The 25950-nt window shown below is 39.6% G+C and overlaps 1 protein-coding gene across 4 annotated transcripts in view; it reads left to right on the top strand.

Moving 5' to 3' along the window:
• The window catches only part of SERAC1 (serine active site containing 1), a 44648-nt gene extending 18698 nt beyond the window's left edge, over nt 1-25950 (top strand). For 2 of the 4 annotated variants that reach the window (XM_077813268.1, XM_077813269.1), the window contains 11 exons: nt 5151-5272; nt 10984-11112; nt 13256-13369; nt 15286-15448; nt 16761-16911; nt 18474-18615; nt 20149-20249; nt 22760-22857; nt 23426-23608; nt 24095-24238; nt 25566-25950. In XM_077813268.1, coding sequence (XP_077669394.1) covers nt 5151-5272; nt 10984-11112; nt 13256-13369; nt 15286-15448; nt 16761-16911; nt 18474-18615; nt 20149-20249; nt 22760-22857; nt 23426-23608; nt 24095-24238; nt 25566-25702 — 1484 coding nt within the window. In that variant the 3' untranslated portion in view covers nt 25703-25950. Of the gene's footprint in view, nt 1-5150; nt 5273-10983; nt 11113-13255; nt 13370-15285; nt 15449-16760; nt 16912-18473; nt 18616-20148; nt 20250-22759; nt 22858-23425; nt 23609-23718; nt 23823-24074; nt 24239-25565 lie in introns of those variants that run through there. The other 2 variants (XR_013345666.1, XR_013345667.1) reach the window with 2 other exon arrangements.

Below are 25950 nucleotides of genomic sequence, written 5' to 3'. Positions count from 1 at the left end.
CACTTGTGGTTCTATGTCTGAATAACAAACAGATGTTTGGTAAGTTTGGAAAACAAAATAGAATAAAAAAAGTAAGTAAATAAAGATTCACTTTCACATATGCACATTATTATTATATTAGCAAATGTACAAGTGGTACAATAAAGATTGGAAAAAAGTTCAAAATACAAAATATAAAGTCTGGAAATAAAACAGAGGTGTATGTCAGAAAAAAGAAAAATGTCAAAAGGGCTTAGTTAAGCATGACACATAGTTTAGCCATTCTGTAACTTTAGGGTCAGAAGTATGAGTCTGGAAAGTCCTCCTGACAGACCATCACAAGATAGCAATTATTCAGTAGGCGTGCATCTGCAGCTATGCAGAGGGCTGTTCCTGAGTCTCCAGGTGTGGTCATTTGCCACACACCTCAGCAGCCCACATCTGAAATGGTTGAGCTTGCAACAGAGGTGGCGTGGCAGTTCAAAGCCAGGCAAAATCTCATCAAGCTGAGTCCCACCCTGAGGAGGGAGTTTCTTACAGAGAGAGCAGCATGTTCCCCTTTTGCTCACCACAGTTTGACCACCATGGACATGCTCAGTAATGTAGTCCAGATTAGTCTTCTACAAATGAGATGGTGACAAGGCGCCTCCTATATGTCTTTGAAAATTGGCAGTTGTCGTATCTCTGGGGTTTTGTCAAAGGAGATTCTTTGCTGCACTATAACATTTGATGTTAGGAGGCAGGATATTAGAAAGGACTGGTACCCATTTGGTGTTTGTTGGTCTCATAGTCCTGTTGTTATTCTCATCATTTGATTCAATTGTACATCAACTAGCTTTGTGTGGGGTGGGTCTAATCACTCAGAAGCACAGTATTCTCCATCTGAGTAGTAGAGAGCTAATGCCGAGCTGTGCAGCGTCTGCACATTAGCACCCCAGTTTGTGCTTGCAAGTTTATATAAGAGACCCTTTCTGCTCTTAATCTTCTGAGCTACCTTGGTAAGGTGGTCCTGATAGGCAAGTGTGCAAGTTAAACTTACTCCTAGATATACTGACTTCGGATATTGTGCCAATCATTCTCCATTCAAGAAGATGTTGAGTTCTCATGAAGTGTTCATGTGATTGAGATGAAAGCATGATGATACCCATGTCAAAGATGTTACCTTGATGGGTTGTTAGGTCTACAGAAAAGATGCTTTGAAACAGAAAGCTACAAGCAATGCTGGAAAATAAACTGAGCACTTGGAAGATCCAGAAGAACATACACCCTCAGGAATCTGTTCTTGCCACAACGTTTTTGAACATTGAAAATCCTCCAATCTCTGCCTACCTTCAAGAAACAGAAATGTCAAAAAGGTTGAGGTCAACCTGAACCAAGACATGGCAGCCATCAGTGGCTATTGCAAGAAGTGGAGATTGAGCCCAGTGTGTCAAAGACAGTGTCATGCTGCTTTCATCTCAATATGAAAAGTAAACAATATATCTTTGCGTGATAATTAGGAAGGATGTTGTGGTAGTTGGGACACTAGCCTGGGACCTGTGAGATTTTTGTTCAGTTCACTGTTCCATCAGACTTCCTCTGGGACCTTGGAGTTTACAATGCAAATCATCTCTCCCTGCAACTTCTGATACGAATGAATAGCCCGTTGAATTTGTGTATGTCTGATATCATGCTGTCTGGAATGGCTCACAACTGTGAGTGCCTACCTCAGGGTAGACTGTCCAAAGCAGGACAGACACTCCAAACTGGTGCCACTATATTCTATAATTAGATTTCACTAACCCAATACCAAATGTGAACTCCCAAGATATTGCAATAGTCTTATAATGGAATCACAGACAGTCCCCTTAAACACTCCAGTCTATTTTGCCACCCAGACAAGATGGACTAAGTGATAATTGGTCACTTACACCAAAAATCATAAAATATTCAGGTTATACCCAATCCCAAGAGATCTGTTGCTCATGCGGGTTGACTTGCATCCCAGATCTTACACTGGAAACACTGCTGATAGCCAATTCATTGCTGATCGTAAACTAAGAAAAATAAATGAGTTATTGAGAGGTTAAAGCAGATAAAAATATATGTACAGGTTAGTCACAGTCTATAATTTCAAAAAGTAGCAGAGATACAGTTTTCTTCCAGTTTCCCAAAAGTCTTTCATGGCTACCCAGAATAACTCTGGGGATCTTTGCCTCCTTGTTTGCCTTATTAGAATCCCAAAAGCCCAGAAATGAAGAATTTTTCCTTGTGTCCATATTTCTTGCTTCTTCTCACAGGAACCAAGCTGACAGCAAGAGTTCCTATCCAGATTCCTTCTTCATGGTGGTGAGGGGGAGGAATGCACTTACCAAAGTCTTTGATCTCTCGCATCCTGATCATTTGCTTTCCATGTGCAGGATCTGGCGCTTGGCTTACTAGTGTTATACCTGGTTTGTGGTGTTGGCCTCTTGCCTTTGTCTGGATAAAACCTGTTATCAATTTGCTTGACGTGACTGGTTTAAAGTCCTTTGTGGGTCGGCCTTACATACATCACACAAGAATATTAATGATCAGTCAGTTATTAGTTTTTGAATGATGTATTACGTGACACCTTTTAGATACAGATTATAACAGTACTGAGTTTGGATACACTGAGCTGGTCAGGCCAGCTGAAACTCATTAGTAGATACCAGGAAGCCCCTTGCCTTTTTGTATAGGGATGTTTTTAGGGTCACGGCTGGTTAAGAAACATCAGCGGTTCAGCTCTCTCCCTCATTGCCCTCAGTATTTTATCCTTTTCTTGATAGTACTGTAGATAGACAATCACATCTTTTGGTCTGGTGCCTACTGGGGTCCTGGGGAATAGGGATTTGTGAGCCTTCTCAGAATGAATGCAATCTTTATTGCTCAGTTTTAATATGTAATGGAAAATATCAGCCAACGTGTCCAGCAGGTTTCTCTCTTCAGTTTCCTCTGGAATACCTTTTATCCTTATTATTCCTGCATTCTCAGTTCTCCGTGTCCTACAGCTGTAATTCTACTTCTTTTTCTTTTTTTTTCAATTATTTGGATTCTTTCATCTAGATTGGTAATGTCCAGTTGCTCATTTAATCCTGTTTTCGCATCTAATATTTTCTCTTTAATCTCTGTTCATTTTTTGTATCCTTAATATAAGCTTGGAACTCTTCTCTCAACTCCTTATTAATCTTTTTGACATCTAACAGCATGTCCTTCAGTTCAGCCTTAGTGACTGGTGCTTCTCTACCATCTCAATAGTTTATCTGAGGGAGGACAGTTACTGCCTTTTGTGGCTGTCTTTGTTTTGTGGGATTTTTATCTCTGTATTACAGGATTTTTCCTTTTCCAGATATCTAAATGTTCTTGTCTTTCCTCCTTGATTGTTGGACCTCTCTCAACATGGCTGCTGCCACACTTCCCTTTTGCTTGTCTGTCCTTTCCAAAATGGCAACTGCATTTCTTCTGCCCCCAGCCACAGTAGTATAGTTTTAATTAATTTTAAAAAAATCTCATTATACTCATTCACGGACTCCTCACAGAATAACGAGGGTCTAGTTCAACATCTTCAAGCTTGCAGAGTCATTTTTAATATGTTCTGCGGGCTGATGGCACTGGATTTTGTTGCAAGATTTTCTCCCCCGGAGGCTGCTTTCTGGGACTGGGATCTGCCAGCTCTCTTCAGCATTTTCTTTTCTTTCTAAAACTGGCTCCAAGGTTGGTTATTCATATTTAGGGCACAGATCTGTGGATTGTGGGTTTTTTTTTTCTCGATAGTCTTAAATTGCTTTGATTTTATCCCCCTCTATTGCAGAGAGCTGGATTAAGCCATCATCTTGTTTATTGGCATTGACTGAATATTTTCCGAAAGATATGCCGTAGTTTAGTGAATGATTACAGGAAGAGAGAGGACCATTTCGTGGTTAAGGCAGTTGAATGCTGCCCTAAAGAATTCCCATGTCACAGAGTGCCTACATGATGCTAAGCAAGTAGTTTAAACCAAATGTTTCACAGGTGGTCATTGATTGTGTGTTCCTCATGTTCTGGGTGCCTGATTTGAAACCTTATGGTCTGATTTGCAAAAGTGCTGAGTGCTCAGAGCTGCCACTGAAGTCAAAGAGTGCTGTGGTTTGAACATATTTAGTGATTATGTATTGCTAAATAATGTGAAAAATCAGATCCTAGGTGTTTTATATTGGGCACCTAAAGTTAGTAGATACTTTTGATCTTTATTTCTCTGTACCTCAACTCCCCTTCTATACACTGGAGGTAATACTCCCTTACTTCCCAGGAGTTTTTGATGATAGATTAATGTTTGTGAAGTACTCAGATAGTATAGTGATGAGCGTCATAGAAAACTTCATAAGAAAATTAATAATTCTGTCTTCCGAACAGTGGTTTACTGCACACTGGTCAAAAAGGCCTGGGGGTCATAAATTGAACAATGAGGATAAAACAAAATAATGAATAGCTGCTCATTAAGTGAGCACTGTCTGTGCACTGAATGAGGCGGGGGTCCTATGGAAAAAATAGTATATGATTATGTAATTAAAAACAATATCAAAATGCATACGCATTCTGAAGGTTGCATCGGCTAGTTTAATTCTGGCATTTCCTAACTTTTGGGTGCTTGACTTCGACACCTTAAATAATGTTCATTAAATGTATTTTTTTGTGTGTAAGTCTTTGCACCGCCAGGGTCTAAGATGCTATATTTCTAAAAATAGTATATGTAGCATAACACTATTCAAAAATCTTTCAGATTTCAGAGTTTTGTCTGAACCAAGACCACAGGCCTGAGTGCAAGCATAGCCTTGGTTTGTGACTTTTATTTTCCTTTCAAAGCACTAACTCTAAACACTTGCTATCACATATGATTGGCTGGTGTCTGAAATTCTTTATTACAGTGTCACGCTCTGGCCTAAAAGGATTAATTAATACATGCAGTTAAAATGTCATTTTTGTTTTGTGTTGATCTGACAACCAGTTTCTTTTTCCACTTTTAGAGTTTGTGACTATAGAATCATGGAAAACTTGTGTCTTAGTTACATGGATTGCAGTAATATTGTTCTATTTGTATTCATATTTACAAAGTACTATGGAAATCACAACTAAAATTAAGTGAAATATTCAAGGCTAGTTTTGGCCGTAACATCTAAGTTCTCTTACTACAGATTATCAATATAGGACGGTTGCCCAAGCCTGTGATCAGAAGACTCTGATTGGTTTGGCCCGATCCAAGGATATTGATCTTCGTTTTTTTCTGCCACCACCTCACTTACCAAAAGTGAAAGATGTAAGTAAATGAAAATGTGGGTATTAGTTGAATCTCGTCACTTTTGGTGACAGAAAAGTCTCAGCAGTGTTTTGAGGTGAGCTGGACTACTCCTACTCCTAATTTTATTTATAATTATTGCCATTCCGCCTGCCCCCGCTCCCCCCCAGCACTTGTAGTATAGTACAGTTAAGGGCTTGTCTGCACTTCCAGCGCTGCAGCTGTGCTCCTGTAGCACTAAGTGAAGATGCTACCTCTGTTGACAGGAGAGCTTCTCTCATCTGCATAGTTATTCCACCTCCCTGTGAGGTGGTAGCTATGTTGACAGAGATGCCCTCCTGTTGACATAGTGCTGTCTACACTGGTAGTTAGGTCAGTATAACTGTTTCCACACCCCTTATTGACAGTTATACCAACTCAACTTTGTAGTGTGGACCAGGGCTAAATCCTACATTAGAACCTTCATTAAGTTAGAGTTTAGGCTGATGATGAAACGCACTGCATGTCAACACTGTCACTAAGAATCAGGGAAATAATGAGCTAAGCAAACATTTCACATTCAGAACAATCTCAGGTCACATCTTAACTTCCCAAACCACATGGATTTTTACAGGTCCTCGGGATGCTTTAGATGCAGTTCTCCCAGCTGTCCCTTCCCTGGTGCTCCTACCAACAATCAGCTCTTTCAGCCTGGATTTGTTAACCGTTTGGGCATGCTGTAAAGCCCATCGTCCTCCCACGCATTTGAGTAGGGCTGAACTCGGTGCTGGAGGGGTTTGTTTTTATTTTATTCTCATATTAACTGGTTGGTATTTATTTATGTGTCAAGGTGTGTTGAGCAGTCCTTGTAAATTGTATTCTGTATTTAATACATGGAATGGGCCCAGGGCTGGGCACCTGTAGAGGATTTTTGTAAATCTAATAAGAATCCTTATCATGGGCAACATGTCCATTCTTAGCCTCAAGACTTGCAAAATTAGATATGGCATCTAGCAATGATATTCTGTAGCTTTTCACTGTCAGGTTTATCACCCTTGGAATGTGATATGACCAGTGTGAATAAAAATTGAATTTTTTAAAAATAAAAAAATGGATTTTGTTATTTAAATCAGATTTTTAAAAATTACATACAATTTTATTTAAAAAACACATTTAAAATTCACTTTGAAATTGGCAATCTGTATTGAGGCCTAAACCTCTTACAATCTGTTAAAATAATTTAAAGCAGTACATGTTTGCTGTCAAATTTTTAAGGAAGTCAGACCACTGAACTAAGGGAAGCCTCTGGCTAAGCACTTGGAACCAGAGTTTGATGAGGTGGTAAACCATCTTTTAACAGCAGTAGCCTCTTCTGCAAGTGTAGAGAGAATATTTTCTTCATTTCAATTTATTCAGCTACTTCAGTTTGTGACAGATATTGCAGCTGCATGCAGTATCTTTAAGAGACCCTATTGTACTTTGTTTATGAATGGCTTATGTAATATGTATCATTGTGGGCCAGGGATTGTAGGCAGCTTGGGTCGGGGAGGGTAGGTAGAGGAGGATTACCACAACTCCTACAGGAACTAAAAACAGTGTGGGGTGACTAAGGCTAGTCCCTGAAACTGCAAACAACTCCAGAGACGTACCACCTGCTGTGGTGGCTTGCATATAGTGGCTCTAAATGGATTTTCCAGAGACCAGCAGACAAAGAAAGGGCTTTTGGTATAAAAAAGATGGGTTTAAACCAACACAGGGCTTTCTTTTGATTTGGGAAATGGACAGGACCTTCTGTCCAAGGTGGGGCCCAACCCTTGTGGAAGGTTTGGAAAGATTTTGGGCAGCTAGGGCCCCATGAGACTGATGGGTGATCTATGGTAACTTTTAGCATGCATATAGGAATGTTTATTGTTTTTCATATGTTGTCTCTGTAACACTTTTACCCTAAGAATAAATGTATTTTGCTTTGTGAAGGCTGGTTGGTAACTGGTATATATTGTTGTAGCCCCTTAAGAAAGGTTAACCACAGGTGCTAGACCCTGGTCAGACTTTCTGGGGAAATCACAGTGAGATGCAGAGGGACTGCAAACCTGATCATCGTGGCCAGAAACAATCAGTTCATTCATAAACTGCAGTTAATACATCCTTTGTTTAATAAATCAGTTAGCTTTAAATGCAGATCATGCTTTGAAAATAACTTTCTCATTTATTCACTACTTTTAAAGTAGCTTTAGTTAATAAAACAAAATACAGTGCCGGGCAGGAGGGTCCCACGGGCCGGATGTGGCCCGCAGGCGGTAGTTTGCCCACCTCTGATCTAGTAAATAAGAAATGCATCACTCAGCATTTTCTAATGTAATACAAAAAGGAGACATTAAGAATCTGAATTAAATGTACGTTAAGCTATATAATTGCTTAAATACATGTATATAGATCTAGTGTACCCTGGTTAGCAAAAAGAAACAGCAAATTTAGTGAAAGGCTATATTTAGTTACAAATCAATCTATTAATCATTACCAACTAATGAGAATTAACCTTTGTTTAGAAAATAACTAAGTACACATGAACAACACAATTGAAATCCATTATTTAAATGAAGGTTTCTTGCTTGCTGATTTAAAGCATAATTAAAATCAGTGACTTGAACAGAGTGGATTTGATTTAAATCAGATTTAAATCATGATTTAAATCAAATTGATTTAAATCAATCACTAGTCAGGAAGACTCGATTTAATCATGGATTTCTATATAAAAGTGCATTCTTGTTGGTTGTTATAACTTTAATACATATTCTTCACAACTCAGAGAGAGATGGAGGTTTCATTTTTAGAAAGTACACACTATACATTTTTAAAGTGATTTATTTTGAAAACTTTTCAGATTAGTTTTACAGCTATATCAGAAAATGAATGATTGTTTGGTTATTTCATTTACCAAAGGTAATTGAAGCAGATATTTATGAAGTCACTGGTAGGTGAACTATCTCCAGTTCAACAGGTTAATCATTAATATTTGGAGTATTTTCTTGCCATGTTGAATTAGGAGGAGAACATCACCAGACAGACATTCAAATAGTTTTATTTAACTAAAACAACAACGTTATGTATTCTGGATTTTTTTCTTCAATAGCAAACATCTAATATTTTAACAAAACAAACATATGAATTTTTGAATTTAAACATTCAAGTTTTTTAAGATCAGGTTTGTTTTTGTTAAAATTGTTTTAACTAAAATACTTAAATGAAATATTTTTTAAAAAACAGCCCAAAATTAAATAGACTATGTCAGCCAGGTCAACATGAGAAACTTAAAATATTGGCTTCTGCAACTAACTCAGTCGTCTTCACCTTCATTTTCCTGTTTGTTCATAATCTGGAAAAGAAAAACAAGCTTTCCTGCTTTTTCAGGTCCCAAACGATTTCTCAATTTGGAATGAATTAGTCCAAAGGAAGAAAACATTCTTTCTACACCCGCAGAAGAAGCTACTGCAGTTTAAAAGTGAGATTATCACTTCAACAGTCTCTGAATCCAAGTGCTTAAGTGACTTCCACCAGTTCACTGGTGTGACTTTCTTTAAAACATCATCAGCAAACAAACATTTCTTGAATGGTTCTTATTCCCAAACTGAGTCTCTCTTGCAGCCTGCTGCCATTATCGTTTTTCCCTTCTAGTGAGAGAATGGTATGTGGGGTGACCAGACAGCAAATGTGAAAAATTGGGACAGGGGTGCGGGGTAATAGGAGCCTATATTTAAAAAAAAAAAGATCCAAAAATCGGGACTGTCCCTATAAAATTGGGACATCTGATCACCCTAATGGTATGGTAGATCTCAAATCAATGAAGGCTACACTCAGAAAGACCTCAAGACTTCTGGAATATACTGCTCAAACAGTTTCACTTTTGTTTCTACTGCCTGTCCCTCCCTTCTCACTTTTCTCTCCAGACTTCTTCTCCTTGTCCAGATCTATTTCGCCCCCAACAATCTTCTATTCATTGAACTTTTTGAAACTTTGCACTTTTAGAGAGAGGTCAGGGATTGACTCTGTGTACACAAATTTGCAGAGGGACAATAGGGTTGAAGTCTGTTATTTCTCACCTCTATACATTATTTATTTAAAATCACTTTTGCTATTAACAAGCATATTATCTCTGGAGACACAAATCCAGTGTTTGAGAACTGCAAAACTAAGCATCTCTGATGGTATCGTCTAGTCTGAGCACTGAGTCCCATTGCGTAGATAGAAAGATTAACCTAAATAATCTATACAGAAGACCCTGGAAGATTGGGTCTCTAATCCATGAACTATTGGAACTCATTTACAAAACTTTTCGTAAACATTACATGAATATATTGTCTCATACTATAGAATTAGAATTTATAATCCCTATTCCATGATGAGATACCTTAGTTTTAATTAAGATATATTATAGCTCTATCTTTAGATAGGTTATTTCCTCAAAAAGCATATTATAAAAAAAATCCAATTTAAATTTAAAAAAATCCAATTTTTATTATTATTTTGTTTTTAAAAACATCATTGATTTTTTTTTTTGCACCCTGGACTTGAATTACTTTGATTAAATCAGTCCAACATGATATGACCATGGGTCTAACTATTTCCAAATAGTTGAACCTCTCAGGCTTGAGGCATACTGTGGTGCAGATATGTATATTTTTACTATTCCTGCTGTGTAATCACTGGGTGGATATCCGTATATACAGGTTAGGGAGGTCTTTGCATCCTACTCATTGAGAAATTAAAGTAATACATTCCAGCTGCAACTGTTGGTCTATGCATATCCATCTACCAGTGCCATAAAAGAACAAAATAATTTGGAAGCAAGGAAAGTTCCCCCATGTCTATCTCCAGAAGCACAGGATCCAAGAAGGAGAATCAGATCAAATGATATGTTCAGAGGCTGATTTACTGGTAGGTAATTTTCCCTTCTCTGCATTTAATAGATGAAGAAAATAAGCCAGACAGGTTAGAATTGTCCAAGACCAAGGCTGCAGATGGAGGCAGTATCAGCAAGATATTCATGAGTCACTAGCTCCAGAAATTGTATTCCGACTATTAACTTGCATTTCTTCTGATCCTTAGTATGTGGCCTTAGGCAAATGACTTAACCTCACTGTACCTGTTTTCCCATCCCCATCTACTTGACAGGGGTGTTTTGTGGATTTCTTAATGAATATTTGTACAAATACTTCAAAGATAAAGAAATATACAAGTGTTAACTATTTTATTTCTATCTTTAATGCCATCATTTAATTTCTTAATCATGCTATTATTTTTGTAGCTGGATGATGAAACCATATAGTCTTAATCTGCACCATTATTTTTGTGGTGATTATCAAGCAACTGAGGGCCAAGTTTCAAGCTTTCTTGTTGTATGCCCTGGTGCTTTTCTGCTCTAAGCTCCGTTTCATTTCTGTAACACAGGCCACATTTTTATTCTTCCAGACCTCATTGAAATAAAATAAACTCCTAAACCTAGAAATTTAAAGCTGACTTTCATTGAAAAATTTGCTTACCAATAATAATAACCTGTCATTTTATAGGGCTACACATCTTCAAAGTGCTCCACAAACTTTAGCTTAGGTTGAAGAGCACTCAAACCAGGCCTTTCAGTTTACAGCATTACTTCATGTAACAATTTCTGTTGTTCCAAATCTTTGTTTATTTTCACATAATTTACTGCTGTGTTACTTTGGAGAGTGTTAACAAGTATGTGTGTTTATTTGTTATAGGATTATGCTATCGAAGATGAGCTCCGACTGTTATTGGTATCTTTACCTCAGACTGATCTTGAGCAGTGTGTCCAGTACTTCACATCTCTGGCTTTAAGAGAAAGCAGTCAGACTCTAGCTGCAAAAAGGGTGAGCTCTTAACTCCAGGATGGAATTATACAGAACATTCTCTCTTTTTTTAAAAATATTTATTTACTTAAGGTATAATTTATTAATTTTATAATATTAGAGTGGGTGAAGCTTTCCCTTTCCACACCCCATGCTGCTCCTGCTCCACTAGGACTGAGACTGTTTGTGGGGTTATGCAAAGATGAGGGAGAGCTTGTTCCCTCCTCCCTTCCTGTTTTTGCAACTGAACAGGTTGTTGTAAAAATGAGACATGGGGCAGGAATGGTATTGTTGAAAAATGAAAAACCTACAGTGTTTCCCCCTTTATTATACTTTCTGTAGTTAATAGGCTCTCCTTTGAGTGATTTGCACATATACATTTCACTGTAGGTTAGTGTTGCCAACTGTCTAATCACAGAAACCCAAACACCTTTGCCCTGCCCCCTGTCCTGCCCCTTCCCTGAGGCCCTGCCCCTTCTCAGAGGCTCCACCCCACTCACTCCATCCCCCCCTCCCTCTGGGGTTTTCTCTCACTTTCACTGGGCTGGGGCAGGGGTTTGGGGTGCGGGCTCTGGGCTGGGGCCGAGGGGTTCAGAGTGTTGAAGGGGGCTCTGGACGGAGCCTGGGGCAGGGGGTTGGGGTGCGGGAGGGGGTGCAAGCTCTGGGAGGGAGTTTGGGTGCTGGAGGGGGCTCAGGGCTGGGGCAGGGGTTTGAGGTGCAGAAGGGGGTGCGGGCTCCGGCTGGGCTGCGCTTACCTTGGGAGGCTCCTGGTCGGTGGTGCAGTGGGGCTAAGGCAGGCGTCTGCTGTGGCCCCGTGCCGCTCCCGGAAGCGGCCAGCACAGTTCTGGCCAATGGGAGCTGTGGAGTTGGTGCTTGGGGCGGTGGCAGTACACGGGGCCCTCCTGGCCTTCCCTCTCCCTAGGGGCTGCGTGGACATCTGGCTGCTGCAGCGTGCTAAAACAGGGAGCCTGCCTTATCCCCGCTGCACCACCGGACTTTTAGTAGCCTAAAATCTCCCAGTTTGGCTTCAGGAGCCTCCAGGAGGTAGAGCCTGATTTCGGGAGACTCCTGGCGAAACCCGGAGGGTTGGCAACCCCACTGTGCGCCCAACGCACTGAAGTTGGAGATTTTGCCAGCAGTGTCGCTAGGCAGTGCTAGTGCCTATGTGCTGAGCTGAGGGCATAAAAGGAGTGTGTCTGTTGCCTCCATCTCAGTTCTGTCTCGCCTCCCGGGGTGGGAGTTGGAGCTCCCTTTTGCTCCTTAAAGCTGGTGAACTGAAGCTAAAAAAAATTACTGTACATAGTTGTCGAGCATCAGCTTAGTCTTAGTTAGTGTGCAAGCCTTTTTCCAGACATGATGCCAGTTCTCAAGCCTCCTGAGATGATGTCAGCTTTGCCAAATTGGCATTCCAGTCTCTTTTCAAATAATCTGAAGTCCAACCACCTGTAAGGAAACTGCTGGTGAGTCACCTACAGAGTAATGTATATGTGCACAATCAACATAAGTGTTGAAACTAGGGGTGAGGGGGGTGCTGTGGCTGGAAGTGGTTTCCATCGTATACAGCGTTTACAGTTTGGTTCAATGGCTCTCAGCACCCCCACTATAAGAATTGTTCCAGCACCGCTGGTTATTTACCCGTACAGGAACGGTTGCTCTTTGAGATGTGTTGTGCACACATACATTCCATGACCCTCCCACCTTCCTTGCTGCTGAGGACTTTAGATAGACAGTGGAGAGAAGAAATGGAAAGGGGGGCAATGAACACCCCCCTTTTATGCTCTCAGTTTAGTGCAGCAGAAGAGCAGGGGTTCCTAGTGGTACTGATTGCAAAAGTCTCTAGCTCAAGTGGATTGAGCATACAGACACCCACAGTGGGATGTATATGTGCACAGTGCATATTGAAGAACAACAGTTACTGTACAGGTAAGTGACTGTTTTCTATAAAAGCTACTGATCTAATGGGCTGTTTTATTTTTTTTTTCTTTATAAATATTAGAATATTTCAGAACATATAGGGATATTTTTATGTAATACACATAAGAGCACGTGGTATAACAGCTTTACAGGCTGTTGCATGCTTTGCTCTTTAAAAAAAATAATTAGAACCATGCTTCTTATTTAGCCATTTGAGATTTGATTTGCTTGTTGTTGATTCTTATTCCAGGGGGGCTTGTGGTGTTTTGGAGGAAATGGGCTTCCTTATTGCGAGACTTTGAGTAAAGTCCCTTCAGAGACAGTAGAACTCTTCTGTTTACAAGCTTTAGTGCAACATTCCAAGGTAATCCATATATACAGCTATAATTGAACAGCTGTATCGATAAACTTCCCTTTCTGATCTTGCCTTGTGCATATGTGGGATGGGGTAGGAGGGAGCTGCCTTCACAACCTTCCCGATACTGTTTTCTTCCCAAAACCTGCTGAGGTCCTGTTCACAGGATTGGAATCCACGTATGAGTGGGGGTGGAGTGGGAGGTTTGTGGGGACTGTCCACAGGATCTATCATTGTCTCCCACTACAACCATGGATATTCTCCTTCAGTGATGGAGATTCCCTTTTAAGGAGTTCCCCAGGGCATCTATGGCAAAGAGTGGGGGAGGTGCCTGGGGTAGCATAGATCTTCCAGTTTTGGTGGCAGGCCCAAAAGTTCATTTCACAGTGGGGCACACCCCCACCAGCACCAGGGAATAGTCAGGGATAAACTTTATGAGGAGGCCCTTGTGAAATATTCCTCTACTACTCTGTTGTTGTTCTGTCTTCTGACGCCAGTGTCCCTACCCTGCATAGAGGTAACAGCTATCGAAGGTTGTACATGTCAACTCCTCAGTGGAGGAGATATCAGTTATGTGGAGTCTGGGTATATTTTAAGAGTAACTTGTTTTATTTACACACACACACACACACACACAAACACATCAGTCCTGGAACAGAGATGGTCATACAGGCAGTCCCTTCTTTCAGGAATATCCGCGCTTGTCTACACAGCAAAGCACGCCAGAGGGGTAAAGTGCACTAACGCTTGGTGTGTTCTAAAAGCTGCTTAGTTTGCATTAATGTAGCAGGGCCTATATGGGGCAATTAGAGCACTTAACAAATCACACCCCTCTAGTGCATTTTGCCAGTGCTCTGTAGACAAGCCCTCAGTCTAAGACTAAGGTGGACCTCGCAGAGAGCAACTCTGTATTATGCATTAACTCTGATCAGAGAGCTGCAGCACTTTCTCCCAAGGATCATTGCCTCTACACAGAACCTTGCATAACAAAAACTAACAACAATACAGCATGTCTTCCCAACATTGAACATTTACTTGCACACTCAGAAAAAGAAAGTGGAAGACAATGTGTAACAGCATCACCTGGTGACACTTGCCATAACAATATTAATTGCACAAGAAAGACTGCAGGTAGAACATAGAAGCCCCAAAATCAGAAGTTGAATAAATACATATTGAAAAAAATCCACTAAGCTAAATGTGTGGTAGGGAAGGGCAAAGAGCACAGTACTCAGCCATAGCACAGTACTCATCACTGTAATAGAAACTTTCATGTCACCAGCATCTATTCAACAGCAGCGGTCCACAGTATGGCTCATAAATGTGCGGTCATCTGCCTACATTGGTTTCTGTTGCTGCCATGAAGATCTGTAATGACAGAAGCACTATTTAGAATAATGTTACCTTTTTTAATGAAAAAGGATTATAAGAGAGTGTTCTAGCAGGTACGTGTGCAGAATAAGTGGCCTCAGTTTACACAATGCTTTAGAAAAAGTGGGCAGTTGTGTTATAGAGAATTGTGGTCTTAGGATCTGATCCTGCAAGGTGTCAAGCATCCTCCGGTCCCATTAACTTCAGTGGGAGAAAAGTGGAGGTACTCAGCACCTTCCCAATACTGGGCTGTCAAGTTGTAATGATTGTGCAGTTCACATGCTAAAATTTTTGACTCCCTTTCTGAGTTTGTGGCATTCAATAAAAATAAGTATTTCATAGTTCTTATTTCTTCAATTGTTAAATGGAAAGATTTAAGCATAACATAAAAACAAATCCTAGATTAAGTAAGAATTTCTGTGTAGGATGTGGATATAGTACTTAGTACCTTTAATGGAGATTGTATGTATTGAGAGCTTCTCAGGAAGCTTTTGCAGATGTCGATGTTTGCATGACTTCCACTTAGTATCACTGAATTTACTGTAAAATGCTAGGTTTCTACTCATTGTGATAAAATTGAAGCAAATGGAGGCCTGCAGCTACTACAGAGGATATACCGGCTTCGTAACGATTCTGCGAAAATACAAAGGAACATAATTCGCATCATTGGCAATATGGCTTTGGATGAACGTCTTCATTCATCCATAGTACGTGCAGGTAAAAAGAAAGCAATCTTGATGCAATATTTATATTCTAAATTTACTTTTGTAAAATACACCGGATCAGTAGTGCTGGAGGCAGAAGTCCTATTCATTTACAGACCAAAGCAGCATGGTCAGTGTTACTGCAAACTTGCCTACTCTGTCCAGCCAATGTGCCTCATCCCTACAGTCATATAAATCATTGATGAAGGTTCAGAATTTGGGCTTAGTTCAGCTAAACATCAGAATTGAGATGTTTTTATGAATTTCTTGGGGCTCCTCCTCACAAACTGTATCTACCCAATAGTTCCTAGATTTCGTTACTGGCTGTGATTTCTTCTTGTAAGAAAGCCAAGTAGGTCTGTTTCTCTGCCATCTGGAGTGAAAAGGCCAGTCCATCAGTTTCCTCATTTTGAAGTAGATCTAGTAACTTCTACTTGGTCTTGCTGCTCTGCCTCTTTTAACAGGCTCCCTTTGGAGTTTGTGCCCCAACATGCACCTGGGGATTGTGGAATTCTTTATGTTGTGAAATCCTTCCTTCTATTTCTGTGAGAATCCCTGCTCAATCCTTGAGAATGGAGGAAGAGATTGTTAGAGAACAGATATTCACAATCCTTTAATGCTTTCTGCGGCATACATTTCAAAGGATGTACAAAATTTTAAAGAGAACTCCACAGAAGAGCTACAGGGTCCTGGCAGTCCAGAACTGAGAAGACTACCTGTTTGTCCCCATAAAATGCTTAACAGGGTGGATAAGAGAAAAGGGCCAGTGTCTTTGCCCACTACAATTCACTCTTTGTCTTTCTTTCTCCTTCTTCTCCCTGCCCATCAGATTTTGGAGGTCTCTTATTCAACTGGGATACTGGGGAGGTGCCATTTCTTTTCTCTACCTTTCTCACATCTTGACTGCTTGAGGGATTTGGGGATTTATTCCTTTGCTCCTTTCCACCTCTCTCTTCCTTTTGGGTGATGGGAGAAATTGAAGAGGGATACACACTCTTTTTCTTGAGAGAGAGCTCTTGCTGCAAATCATAAACTGATCACCAGCTGGAGTCTGAGATTAATTGTGTACCACATCACTGTGGAATATCTTTGGCACAGTTCAGTACATTACACAGGTGCTACCATCCAGCACTGGCAACAGTCTGAGGCAAGATACCTGGGTTGAAATAGGTTTTGTTCTAGCATTGCAATTCTTATGCTCCTACAATTATTTTGGCAAACATCATTTTAAATGAGAAAAGCCATTCTGCAATTGTAGTTCAGATAATAGTTTCTTAGTAATTAACAGCCAATGCGAGATGTGTTTTGTTTTATTTTTAAACTAGGTTGGGTTTCCATACTAGCTGAAGCAATGAAGTCTCCTCATGTCATTCAGTCTTCACATGCATCCAGAGCCCTGGCTAATCTGGACAGAGAGACAGTGCAGGAAAAGTATCCAGATGGCGTATATGTTTTACATCCACAGTACCGTAGCAGGTAAAGAGGAGGGTCCTTATTCTAGCACGTGCTACATCTGCTATTATTCACTTAAAAAAAATTTGTGAAGGTGGAGTTAAAGTTGCTGCTGCACAACAGTGCTGTCTGCTTTGCCTGTCCGTCTGGAATGTAGGACTTCCACATCTTAAACTCAAATGTTAAGACACTAGGAAATACTCAGTGAAAGTCTGGTCATATCTCCCTGAAAAGAATGTGAGTATTACAAGGGAAAACAAACGCAAATTTACAAAAATCAGTATATGCACATTTAAGGTATTGCTTCACATGCAACTCAGCCCTGTTGGGATGCCAGCACCATGTGGATAATTGTTCTTTTGAAAGCAAGGAACATTTGGCAAAAATGCAGGAAAGTAATTGTAGGAAATCCCCTAGAGTATTGTTAGTAAAACATGTAATTGTGCTTGTGCAGCTGGAAACAAGGAGGAGAAGCAGGTGTCAACCTCAACTAGCAGCAACTACTCCTTCTATTAATGCCATTGCACGTGGAAAGTTCTGTTGGATTGTATGAATAGAAATCCTGATTTAGAGTTGTAGTGGGCAAAGAGACTGGCATTTTTTATTACAGAGGGTAAGGTACTATGATGTTCCCATTTCCTATTACTTTACCTATGGGGGCATAGTTAAAATGGTGCTTTGTATGAAGCAGCATCTTAAAGGTGCACTTCGTTTTTCACTTGCTCTTGCAAAATTTGTAGGGATTTTACTGTCTCCAAACATACCACTAAAATACTCTTTGGCCCACTTGGTGAGCAGCTCCTTTTGGGTGTCTGGAAGGGACAGATACACTCTGCCACCTTGATAGTGGCAAAATCTATTACAGTGCCTCAGTGTAGTACCAGGGATACCTCTATCCTTCAGTTTCTTGGTATTGGCTGGGTGTAAATTGGAGTTAGCAAAGGGAAACTTTCTTATTGCAGAGGTGAGATTCAGCAATGAGCCTCCTGGTACTTCCCTCATTGGCTATGGGTTCCTCCCTCATTTAATATTCCTGCATGTGTCTTGAAGGGTAAGTGGTACTGCCATGGGGTTTAGGTTCGCCTTCCCTCCTTCTGTTCCTTAGTAAATCACATAATTGCATTACTCACAGTGTTCCGGCATGGTGAACATTCCATGGGAATTTCACTGTTCCTTTGGATGCAGTATGAAGGGAATGGTGTTGGTTCAGTTTTCCAGCCATTTTATAAGTTGAAAATGTATCTGTTTGTGGTCCGTTGATGTGCCACTAGCCTCTTGTCGGGTCTGCATACCTCCAATAGCAGCAGTCCTACTGCAGATGGCTTGGATGCATTTAATGTTATCTTGTATGGACCACTTGAACTCCCTCCCCTTTCCCTAGCCCACTGTATTGTGTGTGGTTCCTCAGTTTACATTTTATTGTGTATACTACATGTGATGGTCTCCGTAACATAGATATATTGTGCAGGTTTTATTTTTTAAAAAGCACTTCGGGATGGTTCAGGATGAAACGGCTTATGTAAATGTAAATTTTAATGTATTAAAATATGTACCCTACTTCTTTTTAAAATTCTTTCCAATATCAGTCAGCCCATTAAAGCAGACGTCCTTTTTATTCATGGTCTTTTGGGAGCAGCATTTAAAACCTGGCGACAACAAGACATTAATCAGCCTTTGGATGTAAAGGCTTCTGAAGGGGAAGAGATTTACAGTGAATGCTGGCCAAAGGTAGGGAGACAATAACTAATTCCCATCAGATTATTGTTTCTTCTTCAGTGAGCATTGTGGAGAGGAAAATGGAAGAGACCTAGAGTCACACAACACATAGTCAACCTGTGGTACTCTTTTCCAGAGGATGTCGTGAAGGCCAAGACTATAACAGGGTTCAGAAAAGAACTAGATAAGTTCATGGAGGATAGGCCCATCAATGGCTAGTAGCCAAATTGGACAGGGATGGTGTCCCTAGCCTCTGTTTGCCAGAAGGTGGGAATGGGCGACAGGAGATAGATCACTTGATGATTACCTGTTCTGTTCATTCCCTCTGAAGCACCTGGCATCGGCTACTGTCGGAAGACAGGATACTGGGCCAGATGGACTATCGGTCTGACCCGGTATGGCTGTTCTTATGATCTTAGCAACTGCCTGCTTTTAATCTAGATTACTTCTAATCCAATTCCGCAAGTAGCACTTACTTACTAGTAAATGTTTGTCAACAAGTTACATTTCTGAACAGATTGTTCTTGGGGTGGGATTTCCCCTCTAATGTTAGCCCCTCTTATATCCTTGTTCCCTCCAATAAAAGAGGACGCAGTATCCGCCACACCTCTTTCTAGTATTCCTTTTAGGATTGGGCTAGAATTTGGTTGCCTAGTAGATATCTGTTCACCCTCCTTGCCTTTTTTATTTGCTATTCGGAGACCCAAAAAAAGTCCACAAAATTCCAGATTTTTTGCAAGTATACTGTATGTTTATAAATAAACTGATTGCTGATTAACTAAAGCTTTGTAGTGTTTGCTGTTGAAGTTTTATCAGTAAATCAGTAACAAGGGCCTTAAATAAATCTCGTTTGGTGTTGTGTATTTTATAGCATAATGTAATCAGAAAAGTAACTCTATAAAAATGGTAGTTCAGGGTTCCATTTTTAATCTAATTGATTTTCTGTGTCACACAGGAGAAGGAGCCAGAAGCCTGAGTCCTCATTCTAGCTCTGGCACTCCCTCTCTCCCTTTGTGGCTTTGGGCGGTTTCCTTAATCTGCATGCCTGTTTTCCAGTCTATAGAAGAATAGGGGCTAGTCTACTCTGGCACCACTAAAGCACTGCCTTGGCAGCGCTTTATCGTGCCTTGTATGGTTGCAGTGCAGTGCTGGGAGAGAGCTCTCCTAGTGCTCTTAAAAAAGCCACCTCAACGATTTTGTCAATAATGCATGAGTCAAAACCGAATCCAACTCACTCTCCCATCGTTTTGGTAGCTTTGTGATGTGCTAACAGTAGTAAAAACTGTTTTGTCATTTAAAGTAAGTAGCTAGGACATAAAGGAACACCAGCAGCAAATATTTTCAGAAGGGTATCCTTTTTACATTTCAGTCAGTTTTCTGTCCATAACTGCACTTTACTTTATTTAATAGGGTTTTTTTTATTTTTCTTCTAATTAACTATCAATCTTACAGCAGATTGCTGGTCTTGATTTTGATGTTTGAGAACCAACTGGTATAATGTAAATTCAAGTATGCTCCTTTGTTTTGATTTTATATTTAATTTAGACATGGCTAGCCTCAGACTGTCCTTCGCTTAGAATTGTATCTGTGGAGTATGACACCCACCTGAGTGACTGGAAAACAAAGTGCCCTATTGAGGACCACAGGTAACAAATGAAGTGCATGTAAATTGGGGAGGAGAGAAAAAGCTATACAGTTATCATATAGGATCTTATAGTCAGGAGCAGGTGATCTTATTTTTCCTGTCATGTGCTGCTGTGGAGGAGATTTGGGTTTGAAAAAACCTCTTACCATCTGTTCCTCAGCAACAGCGTGCACACTTGATTTCCCTACTGCCTGGGTAGGTGCTTGTGGTGTCTCTCTAAATTCTTGTGGTTCATTCAGCTTTGCATTAAGGAGAAATGTGTGAAGAACTCTAGAGACTGGCCTGAATAGATTATTTGTGGGGTGGGAGATTTCTTAACTTCAGACAATCAATTCTACAAATGCACAACAAAACAATCTTCCGATTAAGACTATATATGCCTCGTTTTGGCCTGGAGATAATTTTTATTCAAGAGTTATAAATCCCTGAAAAGAGAGAGATACAATTCTGTGGCAGATAAAATATAGTGGCTGTATAATAGTTTTGGACAGGAAGTGAAAGAGACCCCATTCAGATGAAACTCAAGTTGGTATTTGTCAGGACATGTTTGCCAAAAGTGTTGTGGGATCTTTATTGACCGCAAGCGATGAGGATTTCTGTTATGTGTCTCATTTGAACAGCACCTCCAACTCAACAGGGTTTTCTAAAAGAAAAAACAGTAGTACAGACTAGGGGTATGTTCCAAAGCCCATTGAAGTCAACAGGAGTCTCTCCATTGACTTTAATGGACTTTGGATGAGGCCGTAGGTCTCAATCCTGCAAACATTTATGCATGAGCTCAATTTGAAGCGGGCGAGTAGGCCCAAAGTTATGCCTAGGGGACTACTTGTGTGCTTCAAATTAAGTGTTTACAGGATCAGGGCCCAAAGGATTTATATTGCATAGTAGGGGAAAACTTTCATCACAGTATAGAAAATTAGGGGGCACAATTCTTATTGTTTTTTCTCCCCACTCTTTGCTCCTTCTATTTCTTGGTATTTAGCAAATTGATACAATTATTCCAATAAAGGAAGCATATGTAATCCACTCCATTAGGGAAACAATAACAATCTCACTTACTTCTTTGAAATTAGTTGAAACGAAACAATACAGTTCAATAACAGCAACAATCTGTGTAGACAGCTACCTCTGTTTCTTACTGTGTCCAACCAGAGTTATGGAAGTGGAAAGGAGTTAGAAAGAGGAAAAAATATATTTCTCAACAAGTATTATAGTAATTTTTGTCCGCAGAATAAAGATCACCTGAGCATACTATATTTGGTCATTTTGCAGTTCCATATGGATGCTGAAAAAGGAAAGCTATGAAGGAGGATTTCTTAAGAGTATCAAGAAAGATGCAGCAGTAGAATTATAAGCCTTGCATTATTATTCATAGATACGCTAGCTGACCTTTTAAAAGTGAGCTTATAGTGCTGTTATTTAAAGTGTCATGGATGTGTGGGACAACAGTTAGAGTCTCCATGTAGCTGTGAAATCCCACGTGCCATTTTGGACTTGATTCTCAGAAGGAGCAAATCCCTGCAACTGTCTTAAAGATTTAGTTCAATTGAAAAGATACATTTGAATCTCTTTTCACAGGTATTATAGCAGAGTGATCTTTAACATCCATTCTGAGAATTGATTGTATAAGGCTTTTTAAATGTGGCTGTTGTTTAGATCTTTGCACTGTAGTATCAGAGTATCCTGATATTTCTGCTGCTCATTTAATTCTCCGAGTTCTTATCTTGTCCTGTGGTCCTCTTTGCTCAACTTTTCTTCTGCTATGAGGAAGGAAGGTGATATGGTTTAAAGCATGGGACTGGGAATCAGTAGATGGTCTTGCTCTGCTACAGACTTGTTGACCTTTGGCAAGTCATTTACCTTTTCTGTACCTCAACTTCTCCATCTTCAAAATGGAGAAGATTATGCTTTACCACTCTTTTAACTATGAGATTATTGGCTGGAAAGTGTAATAGAAGAACAAAGTATCAATATGTATTATTTTAGAAATTATAGGTAGATCAGACTTATTTGTTCAGAACCCAGGTTTCAGCTTTAGCATTATCAGTGCATTGCTCCATACTTTAAGCGCAATTTAGCAAAGTATTTGCTTGTCAGACCTTGTTTGCTTCACAAGAGAATAGAATGCACTACACTCTGATGCTTTGAAAAGAAAAATATTTTTATATGAAAACCAAGCTGTTTAAAATCCCAAAGCATAACGAGACATTTAGAGCTAATTCTAAATGCCAAAACTAAAGGAAAACTCCTGTGCTTCCAGAAAATGTTCATTATCTCTGTCCCTGAGCTCCTGTTGTTCCTAGTGGGCCCAGTCCTACAAGGTGTTTGGTGTCCTCAATTCACAGTGAAGATGGTAATAGCTGACTGTGTTCAGTAACTTGCATGATCAGGTCCAACATGAGTTATCTGCCTAATTCCCTTTTCATAATACTGATGTACTGAAACTCCACGCCAGCATGAGATTGCCCTTTAATATGTTTGCCTTCCGCATTGCATCTCTTTCTTCTGCAGGAAATCTATTGCTTATAGGAGCAATGAGCTTCTTAACAAGCTTAGAGCTGCTGGTGTTGGAGACAGACCTCTGGTATGGGTATCACATAGCATGGGGGGTAAGTACTTTGCTTATGCTGTACAGATCAGCGATGTATTATCTGCCATTATGCTTTAAAATGAGTAGCTAAATTAGCCTGAACAACCACAGTTCAGATCGAACCCAAAAGTTTGCAAAATGTGGTCTGAAAATATAAAACTGATGTTTTACTTTAGTAACTATACTGCATTGCATAACCAATTTATTAATAAACTATATTGTTATCTCTTTGTACTATGTTGGGGAAGGGCACAGAATGAATGAATGAATGATTTAGCTGAGATTGTAAGGAGGGTCATGTAATTGGGAACCTGTAGGCTAAATTGTCTCCGTGTTGGATCTTTAGTGAACATCACTGTTTAAATGAAACCAAATAAGTTTGGAATATTGGATTTGACACCAAAAAGTAACAGTTTACATTTCCTGCCTCATTATAGTTTTCTACTTTCTACATATTTTTCAAAGTAGAAGAGTAGACCTAATTAGTTGAGGAAAGAATATGATGATCTGATTTGTATGTATTGTAATATGAACATTATTCTCACAATTATTTAGTTCCCTGCATAAATTAATATTTTTGTTGCCAGGTCTTCTAGTTAAAAAGATGTTGGTGGATGCTTCCAAGAACCCAGAAATGGATAAAATTGTAAACAACACCCGAGGAATCATATTTTACAGTGTACCTCACCATGGCTCCCAGCTGGCTGAATACTCAATGAATGCTAAATATCTTCTCTTTCCTTCTGTGGAGGTTAAGGAACTCAGCACAGGTATGCTCACTTTGTAGCCACTTAGCATAGGAGTTTCTGTTTATGATTTTTGTCACTCCCATCTGAAAATGCAAGATAAAAACAGCAAAACTCTTTTTTATCTTTCTCAGGCTGTCAGTTAAATTGACAGAATAACTGCTGTACTTAACTGTTTGTAGAAGAGGATAAAGCTGTGGGCAAGTTTACGGAAGAATAGTCTCAGCTGTTCAGAAATGTAATAGTGCAGTATGTGACTCCTCTGTAGCATACCTTATAATCAAATCCCCGGCCATGTAGGATTAAATGACAAAGTTAGCATGGCATATTCTGGGCTGCTGTCAAACACCTGAAAACAGGGTCTTACAATGGACGTGCTGCTGTTTTTACTGGAGTTATAATTTTGCCAAAACATTTCTTACAAGATAAAATATCGAAGATAAATTTTTATTTTCTGAAAATGAGTTAACACAATTTACACAATATACAGTATTTCTTTTTCTCCTTCAGATTCTCCTGCCCTTAAAGAACTGAATGATGATTTTCTTTCATTTGCTAAAGATAAGAAATTTCCAGTCTTGAGTTTTGCAGAAACCTTACCAACGCATATAGGTAGCATGGTGAAACTTCATGTGGTACCTGTGGACTCAGCAAGTATGTCAATTAGCTATTTTTTTTTTTCACATATTGATGTAGGGGGATAGATAATGCAGATACTGTAATAGAAATATCTGGAAAGATAAATAAATAGGGGATATTGTATGAAAAACCATTGATGGTTCCTTTTGTTTAAACTTTTGACCAGATTTTGACCTTGGATGCATTTCTAAGTACAAACATATGACCCTCCTATTGAAATAAGTGAGAACGCAGTGCATATCTGAGCATATTACTTATAGAGCAGTGTGGCAAAGGTTGTTCTTATGCATCTAACAGGGTCCTCTCCTTATTTTAAAGGTGGGAGATCACTGCACTCAAGCTCTTACAGTAGAGATCTCACTCATGGTGTTCACATGGCCAATATTTCCTATTTGGTTCAATGCTCAGTCTCTCATACAAACCCACCACACTACTATAGCATCCTTTTGGATGACCAAATATGGAAAACTTCAGGCAAAACAAAGAATTGCTCAGAAAGTTGTTAACATATGCACATGGGATTAGAATAGAAGACTCAGCATAACCTTAACTAGAACTTTCACTAAAGTGATCAGGATTAGCTATAAGGGATACCTAAACACCATGACTAGCCTCAGTGTAACTAAATTTGCTGGGAGTAGAGCACCTATATTGTACACTTAAGTGATGGGTTTTCCCTTTCTTGGGGAAACTCTTTATACTGTAGTCCATGTTTGATGTCCAATCCAGCCCAATTTTAAAAACTCTAAAATCACAGTTTTTATAAAAGAGTTCATTTAATTATGAGTAAAAACCTTCTGCAGTCTTTTAGACTTTTTCAAAATGCAGATATTTTGACTTCAATAGGGCCAGGATTTAACCCAATGACATTAAACTCCCATTGAGTTTAATAGGTAGGATTTCAATCTTTGACATTAAATGATGTGTCCAGTAGATAAAGCATATGTTTGTAATGTTCTCCTTATTGACTAAGCTGGGTGCTGATGCCTAAATCAAAAAGGGAAAATTATATAGGAAGGAAGATGTTTTCTAAAGCCCTGATCCTGCAAAGGGATCCATATGGGCAGACACTTACATATTTGTGGAATCCCACTGAAGTCAGTGGAACTCTGCTGGGTCTAAGGGTCTGTCCAAGTGGATCCCTTTGTAGAATCCGTCTAAAGCTGCATCTGCTTATGCACTATGTCATTGTGTTGATAATGCTTTCAGCACATTTAAAAACAACCTAGTTTAAGACAAAATGAATAAATAGCAGCTCTGGAGGGGTTGGTTTTGGGTGACTTTAATTGTTAATGCAAGAGCTTTTTCTTAATCTACCCTTTTTTTTTCCCCCCTCCTCCAGATTTAGGCATAGGAGACCTAATTCCAGTGGAGGTTAATCATCTGAATATATGCAAGCCAAAGAAAAAAGATACTTTCCTATACCAATATACTGTAAAGTTTATTCAAGATGCTTTAGCAAGAGAACTGGGAAGTTGAGTCTTGATCATCCTTGCTTGCTTCTCCCTCAGAGTGTAATGCAACAGAGTCTTTCCCCTGAAACTGTTGGCAGGCCTCCAGAACTACAGACACAATATTCATAATAAAATCAGCTGTCCAAGTGGCTTTGAATACATCTTCTACTTGGAAATCTACATTGCCTATATCTGAAATGCATTCAAAATATCTACAAACTCAACCACAGACCCAGAAATCTGGCAATAAAAGGTGAAAGTCTGCTGTGATTC

This window comes from Eretmochelys imbricata, chromosome 3, assembly GCF_965152235.1.
Source record: "Eretmochelys imbricata isolate rEreImb1 chromosome 3, rEreImb1.hap1, whole genome shotgun sequence".
Taxonomy (NCBI): Eukaryota; Metazoa; Chordata; order Testudines; family Cheloniidae; genus Eretmochelys; species Eretmochelys imbricata.
The sequence above is the reverse complement of the archived record's forward strand: the minus strand, read 5'-3'. Positions and strand labels throughout refer to the sequence as shown.